The sequence below is a fragment of the Sinocyclocheilus anshuiensis genome, unplaced genomic scaffold, assembly GCF_001515605.1.
Source record: "Sinocyclocheilus anshuiensis isolate Anshui unplaced genomic scaffold, SAMN03320099.WGS_v1.1 scaffold257, whole genome shotgun sequence".
In the NCBI taxonomy this organism is placed as follows: Eukaryota; Metazoa; Chordata; class Actinopteri; order Cypriniformes; family Cyprinidae; genus Sinocyclocheilus; species Sinocyclocheilus anshuiensis.
Genome location: NW_015539889.1, coordinates 1,844,153 through 1,853,620, shown reverse-complemented (window position 1 = coordinate 1,853,620; position 9,468 = coordinate 1,844,153). Strand labels below are relative to the sequence as shown.

The window sequence follows — 9,468 nt, the reverse complement described above, 5'->3', positions numbered from 1 at the left end:
ATATTTCATCCTGTCAAGCTGAGCATAGCATCATGCACCTCTTCTCTCCCATGCACAGCTTTGAGGAACCATAAACCACAGCATTGGCCAATGGAGGAACCATAAAAAACAGTACCATGGCATGGGGGAAACAAAAAAGATGTGCTTTGCCTGCTACATAAAGATCTATCCTGTATAACGGAACAAACTTGCACTCAATATTCAATTCTTCATTTGAATATTGGCAAGCCAGACAGTTGGAAGAGTACTTACAGCTATTATGAGTATTTAGTCAGGGTTACCTAGCCTAAAAGAGAACTGTATTTCACTTTAATGGCTTTTTTGATGGTCAATATGAGATTCTGACAGCCACTATAAAAATGAACTCTTCCAGAGAGATCAAGCTCTCGATAGATCCAAGTTTAATTTCGCAAGCCAGGTGATTCAGAGGTAACACTAATATTGGGCCTGGACAAAAAACTTAATGTACTATTATAAACAGGTATACAAAAGCCTAAATTAGTCATGAAGCAATGCAGGCAATAGATAGTGATGCATAGGATCAAACCCAAGTATTGACTACATTTCTGACAAACCGACAGGTACCGTATCTCTGGATACTTTCTGAAGGATTACCTAGTGTCAAAATAAAAGCTAAAATCAAATATACACTGAAAAAAAAAAAAAATTTAATATATCAATTAGAACAATGCATTTTACATTTGTGAAGGTTATTATTCATAATCACAAAACACGGTCAACATTTCATTCCCAAAAATATATCAATGCAGGACAGCACAGACATACTGCAAGATGAAAATTCTGCAAAGAAAAAAGTATCGTTTCAAGTTCCTTGCTTAAAAAACATTTCAAGCGTTCAGATCTTGTTCAGATCCCTGTCCTCATTGTCCAGGTGGTAAAGTGGAAATGACACGGCAGAGACAGGCTTAGGAGTGAGAGGGATTACGCTGTCCAAAGGCAGAAAACGCATCAGTTCAAAGCTTGCCAGGAGGTAGACCACTAAGGATTCTAAGTCCAGTTGATGTTCTATTAAAGAAGAGTCCTTATCCATTTTATAAAAATGAGAAACGATAAAAACGTTTGTGTAATGCTTGGTTACCAAAGAAACGGAGTGCTTGTGGTGGCATCATGGCAATAACGGCTAATTATACTAATAATGCGACATTAACTAGGTCTTATTAGATTGGAAGCAAATTTCTGAGGTTGCCGCAGGCTATGACTAATGTGCTTATAATATACCAGTGAAAATTAATGCTGTTTTCATAGTTTTCAAGCAGGTGTTATCACATATTGTAAAACCACCTCAAACTCTGAGATATCCATAAAAGGCAAATTAGCCTAAATAAAGTGCTTTTCTTCAGAAACAAGTAACCTGATTGACCAGATCACTAAATGTAAGCAAACGATTACATAATTTGGGTTGTAATAATGGCACTTACAACAATTAATTCATTTTCATGCAAGTGCAGAGCAGAGTTTGTCATTCCCGGTTGCAGTTTTAGTGTAATTTTAATGGCCAGCAGCCCTGCTGTAGATTCTGTAGATTACAAAAGGTACTGAGAAAAGAAAAGAATAAAAAAATGGCTTACAGTTTTGGCTGGTTTAGGTGAAGGTCGAATACCTTTTACATCCAGCAAACTTTTTTCTCCTGCTCACTCTGACTGTATCAAACAGCTCGATTCATTTACTATGACAAAATAAACAAAAACATCAACAATAAAGTAAAAACAAAAAAGCCTCTCAGATGAGAGCCTCAGTATGATAAACATTTACTTAAATATACATATATACTCTTCAAATAATTTTTCTCAGTAAAAGATGAGCAGGTAAAAATGGAGTACAGTCATGAAGAGAGGATGAGTCCAATCATACTGTATACAGAAGCACATGCATTAGGAGACCACTGGATCCAAATACCTTACAGATTAAATGGGGTGAATTAGTCTAAGAAAGAGAAACTGTTGAATGATTGCCTCTTGCAATACCTAAGCAAAACCAATAGGTCAACATTTATAAATCAAGCAATATTATTCTTAATAGAGATTTATTTATTTATCATATTCTTCAATCCGTATTGGGGGAAGGGGGTTAAAGGCTTATTTATAAAAGTGCACTGAGAAGAAACTTCCAATGGGCCAACGCAAGACATGAGCAGGGAGATAACTCCTGGTCCCCCTGAACATTCAGGCTGTGATCAAGTTGATCCAATTTAGATGAAAGAAGTTCCCCTTCGAGTCATTGACTAAAGCAATCCTTTGGAGACTGTGGCGTTCTACCTGGCTAGCTTCAAAAGAGACTCCTGAAATAAACACATTAGGGAAAAAAAACATTGAAATCAAACACTCACAACTATTCATGTAACTCTAAACATATATTATGTTAATGTTAACAGTGAAATTCTACATTACCTCAGACTGTCCTGGTTCTTGGTTTGAGAGGTCTTCAGTCTTCACTTCCAAAGGAGCTGAAGCACTAGCCATCTGTATACTGCGTGTCACTGGCCCACCTTTTCTCTCCCGCGACCTTGTTGAAAAACGTTCCTCCTTCTTAGACGGTGTCATTTTCACAACAGCCTCCTTTTTGACAACAACCTCCTTGACAATAACCTCTTTAGATCGTTGCATTTTAGACGGTGGTCGTGTCGAAGAGTCATCAGTAAGTGCAGGAGTTATTGAAGTCAGTGGCTCATTGCTCTTTTTGCCTTTCTTAGTTTGTGGCGCTGTGTTGTCTGCATTCGAGGCTAGCCTCTTTGTACGAACCTGAGGTGCTTTTCCTTTACTTGCTGGTGGAGCTTCACTCTCAACTGGCTCAGAGCTCCGGGCTCTGGTTTTCCCCAAGGGCTTTGCACTTGGTCCAGAACCTGGTTCTTGTTTGACTTCAGGATCAGTGGCTCGACTTCGGAGACTCCGGTTTTTGTCTTGAGGTGTCAGTGCGCCTTTTTTCAACTTCTCGGCAACAGGTCTTTGTGGACAGCTGCAAGCGATGTGCTTATTGAGGCTGGCTGGGTATGTGAACTCTCGACTACAGTATGGGCATGCGTGGACCTTATGAGTCTCCTCTTCCTTTATACGGGTTGTCGGTTTCTTTAAAGAGGCAGCAGACTTGTTCTTCTGAGATATGGCTTTCTGGACAAGCTGGTTTTTCTTCTTATTTAGGGCTGATAACTTTGCTTTGGAGGTTATATCTTGGTTAAAGTTTAGCCTTTTTGGTTGACCCATTCTGCGGAAAGCATTCTGCCCAGCAGACTCTCCTGTGGTGGTAAGAAGACCATTCGGAGACTGTTTCACAACCTGTTTAAGAGGAATGGGATTCTTCTTAGGGGTGTAGCGTCTCTTATCGCTAGCATTAGCACAAACTAATATGTGTTTATGTAGCTCAGGCATGTTGTCAAAACTGTTTCCACATTTGGTACACCGGATCGCAGTGCTAAATGTTTGGGGGATGTTGTGTGTGGTGAAATTAGTGGCGGAGGCAACCGAGCCATCAGGTGTTCGGTTGTGGTACGGGAAAGGTGGAGGCTTAAAGCTGGGGTAGTGTTGATTAATGCCAAGCCGTACATCTGGACCTTTCGGTTTACCAGCCTCAGAGGCCATAATCTTTATTGTAGTGTATAGTTCTTCTGTAGGGTCCTCATGGCCATTTTCCTCCTCTTCTACCTTTTTAGTGTCACTGTTGCGCTCCTCCGCAGAATCCTCAGAGGTAGCTCCAGAAATTGAGTCAAGAACAGCATCTTTCTCCACATCTGCGTATGCAGGATCCGTGTAATTCTGAGGTCTGAGCTTCCCGTTTTCAACGGCAGTGTGAGTGCAACTCTGACTTGGATGTAGGTCACTTTGATGTTGCTGGAGATTGCAGAGGAAAGCAAACTCCTTTGAGCAAATGGAGCAAATATAAATTCTTCCTACCCCATGGAGAGAGGAGCGGTGCTCGAGGAGCGCAGTGGCGTTACCAAATAACTGCACGCAAAACTCACACTTAAAAGGCCACTCTGACGCATGCTCTATTATATGGCCACTAAGGTCTTTGATGGAGCGAAATGGCTCTTTGCAGACGTTACACACAAAACTCTTAACAAAAGTCTCCCGCTCTGGTGTCTCAAACTCATCAGAACTTCTGGGTGGAGTTCCAGGTGAAGCGTTACCCCCATTTGCAGTTATATCAACCGCCCCCTCTTTTTTCACTATATCCTCTACAACCAACTTATCAACCACTGAACTTTTCTGCGGAGAATGCAATTCTCTGAGGAAGGTCGGTGAGGAGGACTCCTTTTTAGGAGTTGATTGTACTGTACAAAGCGAAGACTTTGATTTGTGTCGGCCTTCTGTTTTATTATTGAGGTCTTGAGGGAAAGTTCCTTCATAGGAATGGCTCTGGCTGGTTTCAGAAGCAGTATCCCACTTTCGGTGAGAAGAACCTGCTTGATCGGCATTTCTTAAAAACTGAGGCTTAGAATCATGGGTTGAGCCCTCATTTAGTGTTTCTGACTTTAAAGATGAATCTGCTGTACAATGTCTTTTTGCATCCTGAGGCAGTGGAGAAATCGCAGGGTCTAACTGCTCAGCAGCTTGGTCTGATTCATTAACAATGGAATTTAATGTATCATGGCATGATTCTGTTAAAGCAGATGAATTCGACACTTCCTCTAAACTATCACCTGCCTTGGGGGACATTTTAGGGGACAACACAGGAAAAGAGGCAGGTGAAGAGGCATCTGACATCCGAAGATAAGGTGATGATAAAGGTGGAGGTGATGGGATAGTGGGTAAGACTGGAGGAGGGGGTGTAGATGATGCTATACTAGATGAAGACGGAGAGGATGGATTAATAGTCATAGGGGTCAGAGAAGGAGGAGAGGTTGATTCACAAGGAAGGCGCTCTGATCCTGATCCGGGACTAGAGGGGCCAACACATGTGGCGCTCTCAGAAGATGAAAGAACGTCAGGGCTTCCAAGAGTATTGGATCCTTCATCTCCAGGTGAGTTTAGGCCAGCATACTCGTTCATTAAGACTTTCTCTAAAATGCTGGTATTGGGTTTCTTTCTTTTCACATGTGGCATTAGTGTGGCTGAGCTTGTCTTTACTTCATGGTCGACGGGACTTTTACGGTTCATACTTAAGTCAAGCACAGCCTCTCCAGAGCCTTTGCTTACACTATTGTCTTTTTTACTGAAGGAATTCGAAAGGTCAAGCGGCTGCTGATTGCAAGAATTCCCCCCACTTCTTGAAGGAGACCAGTCTTTTCCTGTAAGGCTTACAGCATCCCCATGATCTTTGCTGGACAAACTCCAGGAATGTGTCATGCAATGGCTTTCAATCTTTGGCACCTTCAGAGAGCATGAAACCCCAGTTGCAGAGCTTATGCTGTCATTTATTTGTGGCGGGCTACTCTGTGAAGTTGTGGGAGGGGAGGCAGTTCTTCTTTTAAATTTTCCTTGGACAGCAGGCAGTGAAGTTACGGAAAGCGGGGTGGTCAATCTATGGCTATCTGTAATTAGACCTATGGCTGGTTTCTGACCATCCGGGGCCTGTAGTAATTGTTTGAGTTTTGGAGAGAGATAAACTGTTTTCTCCTTCTGAACAGCTAACGTTTCAGTTGACTGGGAGAAAATGTTTCCTACCAACAAAGAGGACTGAGAGGAAGGGGAGGACAGGGAGGAAGAGGAGGACGCCGTTTCTGTTTCCATTTTCACAGCAGGCAGCAGTGGTGGTGTAGCAGTTCGTCTTTTAGAAGCTGTCTGAGCTACGCATGAAACTTCTTTCACTGGACAAGTCTGTGTTTCAACTTTAAGAGCATGAGTAACTTGTTTGGGACTTAGAATGAGAGCATCAAGGCCAAACAACGCTGCAGTGCTTGAATCAACCTCAATGAACTCACAGTTGCTCACTGTGCTTGTAGATGGGATCTTTCCATCAATGTAATGGCTGAGATTTTCAGAAATGTTGTTAGAGATATCAACCATACACTCCTCTCTCTCTCCTTCATCCTCAGTCTCCACACTGGGCACATAAATTGGTGGTGGACTGGCACTTGGTGACTCTTCCTGGAGCGAAAAAGGCTGCCCTTGCTCATGCTGCTGCTGATGGGAGGAGCCATCTTGCAGGAGCATACCTTTCCGTTGAACACCTTTTGGCATTAGATGCCGCTCATGGATTCTGCGCTGGTGCCTGCGCATGTTGGTGTGTGTGCCGAAAGCCTTGTTACAGTACTTGCAAGGATGAAGCTCTTTTGACTCCCCATTCTCATTCAATATAAAAGGTCGGTCAGATTCAGCACCAGGCTCTTTTTTCAAACTGTCAGAGGTTTGCTGAGGTGGACCGTTCTGTGTGTTCATAATGACTGAATGGCTTGGAGAGGATGCACTGCCAGAGGTAGCAGAATCATTGGGTGCCGTGGGACTGTGGAGGAACGTTGTTCCGCTAAGTGATCTGGGCCTATTTAAAGTTCTACTCCCATTCTCATGTCTACGTTCATGTCTGCGCCTGCCTACCTGAGAGCCAAAGGGCTTGGCACAGTACCGGCATTTAAAAGTATGAGTTTGATGGTTTGAAGTAGTGTGAATGTGAGTGTGGCGTTCCAGGCCTTGTTTGGTGGAGAAATGTCGCTCGCAACACTGACAGGGGTACGTTCCTCCTTGGGGGTCATCCTCAAAATCCCCCTCTGCCTCCAACTCAGGATTCGCTAAAGATATACACTCTGTATCACACAGCGGACTCTCAGAGCTTTCTTCTGCAGGGCTGCCTGAGCGTAAATGCAGGAGAGACTTTTCATTCCCATCAACTGATTCTGCCTTAGAGGGATGCTGTGGGCTCTGATTTAACTGTGGCTGCTGAAGTTGTCCATCATCCTCTGCATTTTCCTCATCCAATCCTTCCCTCTGGTTCATGTCTGTTGTATGAGACTGGACAGGGTTTTCATTCTCTGTAGAAGACGACTGGGAAGCTGCATTCTCCTGTTGCAACTCTGAAGGTGAAGGGGGTCTTTCCTCACCATTAATCCCTGAATTACAAGAAAAATATATATTTAAAAACCAAAAATCACTAGTGAAGTTGAAAATCATTCATCTAAAGGCATAATTCTGTTACACTAACACTACAACTATGGCTGGAACTAATCCATAAAACTGGTAGGAGAAATAATTCTAAACTAATTTCAATTTTGTTTAGTCAGATTTGTGTGCTGTGCATAAAAACCTCCACAAATGATGTCTTTACGGAACTGAAAAATGCATTTCGATAGACAAAACAAATCTAAAAAATAATTGAGATCATAGTGCAGGAAAAGTGCATACCCTAAGCTGTTTCAAACTTGAGAATGGTTTATATTAAGTGTTTCAAACAAATCCATAAGCATACAGGTTAACGTGGATTTCCATTTCAGATGCTTGAACAGATATGCGTGTTTGTTTTATTTAGCACATAACTTTCATTTTATGGTTATATCCTTATCTATAAATTGTAGAAATTTAGAAACACAAATCAATTTGCACATTGTTTGAAGAATAAACTTGGGCAGGATGTAGAATGACATGTTTTTTTTTTTTTTATTCAAACACAGAATAATAAATGAAATTTGGCTTTTTAAAAAACAATTCAATCAAAGAAATAAGTGACACGTCCTGATTATCAAAATAATTGATGGTTGCAGTCCTACTGTTAACTAGGTTTGGGTACCGAAACCCGGTGCCATACCTATGTAACCGGTATGTACTAGAACCGAATCAGAACGCAGATTTCGGTGCCACTTAAATGCTTGAGCGATCGGTTGAAATATTTGTTCTCTGGTTCTCCGAAACGGACGTAAGGATCACCGGCACCGCACATGAAAAATAATTTCCCGACTGAGAAAATTCACGAACGTTTTTACTCCATAACTGCTTCCTTTTGTGATCTGATGTGGCTTGTCACAGTATGAATTAAACAGACATTAAGGCCCAATCCTATTTCTACCCCTTAGCTCTTCCCCTTCGCACGTTCACGTGAAGTGGTAGGGGTGTCTCGATTCTCTTTTGGTTGGAGGGGTAGGGGTAAGGGGAAAGGCCAGATAGCCCTTCAAACTAAGATTTTTCGGGACCACACTTCAAACGAAGGGGTATGAATTATCTCAGCATAAACCATCTACAGTGGCAACATGGCTGCCCAAGCGAACAAAGACACATAAATGTAAGCATTATTGGCATTAATAAAGATTTTAATGAAAAGTAATCATTTGTTTTATGTTGCATTCAATCGTGTGTTCATATTTACGGCCATGTTATTCAAAGAAATGTTTGCAAAAAATCGCTAAAGTTTGCTAACGTCATATCATTACAGACTGCACGATAGTACCACAACATATTTTCATGTCTGATCAGGGCGATAACCACTATAGACATTGAGAGGGGCTAGCCCCCCCAATAATCAGAAATCGCTAAACCTTTTCTCAAATATTGCCAATTCAAGAGAGAAAGAGAGAGAGAGAGAGAGAGTTGCATGCATGTGCGTCTGTGCGTCTCTCTTTACAATGAGTTTACTTCAAAACTTTACTTTACAGTGAGTTTACTTCAAAAACAGCGATTATATCCCCTCGTTGCGGGAAAATATAATGTAGAGAGTATTTAAACTGTTATTTAAAAAAGTCGCGGGGCAGCATTGACAAGTTTCTTTGCTCCTGGATGTGTGAGCTGCGCGATCTCCGATATAGGGGTGTGTGTGTGTCAGTAAGCAGCGCATTAATATAGAACGGTAAGGCTCTAATGCACACCAGCACACCAGTATAGGTGTGTGTATTGTAGGAGGTAGATGACGTATGATGACGTGTAACGGTATAGTAGTGGTGTCCCAATTCTTAGGGGAATATTTTCACCCCTACCCCTTGACACTCTGTTTCAAGGGACAAGGGGTAGGCGTAGGGGTATAAAATAGAATTGGGATTGGGGCTAAATGTGTATATATCGCTCAATGGCCAATCCATCCTATTTTGGGTACATTTGTTTTTTTAAGTATCGGTTCAGGCACTGGTACCATTTTAAAAGTATCGATTTGGCACTGGTATCGTAGAAAACCCAAACGATACCCAACCCTACTGTTAACTAGTGTTGTCACGGTACCAAAATTTCAGTATTCGGTACCAATACCAGTGAAAATCCACAGTTCTCGGTACCAATTTCGGTACCAAAGCAAAACACAAAAACATGCTAATTGAACAACATTTTTATTAATAAAGTTAAACAAAAATGAAATGTACAAAACCAATGCCATTCTTTATACTTATTTAAAATTGTTTCAGGTTTTTCCACAAGTAATAAAAGTATGAAAAAAGTAAACAAGTTTCACCCAAAAGTTTAGTCATAGTTCTGCTGCCACTGAAAAACATCTGTAAACTGTTGTCTGTTTTAGGGTTTGCTGGTGTATTTCAGGATCTTCCTCAGTCTGCAGCTGTAAAAGGAAAATATAATATACTTCAGTAAAGCAATGGGCTGAGTCTGACCA

The 9,468-nt window shown here is 41.6% G+C and overlaps 1 protein-coding gene across 1 annotated transcript in view; it reads right to left on the bottom strand.

The window, feature by feature from the left end:
• Positions 1-679: 679 nt before the first annotated feature.
• The window catches only part of LOC107685661 (PR domain zinc finger protein 2-like), an 18,311-nt gene continuing 9,522 nt past the window's right edge, over positions 680-9,468 (bottom strand). Inside the window, exons 8-9 of the mRNA XM_016482332.1 lie at positions 2,409-6,997; positions 680-2,299 (exon numbers count right to left, since the gene is read on the bottom strand). Of these exons, the coding sequence (XP_016337818.1) occupies positions 2,273-2,299; positions 2,409-6,997 (4,616 nt within the window). The 3' untranslated portion in view covers positions 680-2,272. The remainder of the gene's footprint in view (positions 2,300-2,408; positions 6,998-9,468) is intronic.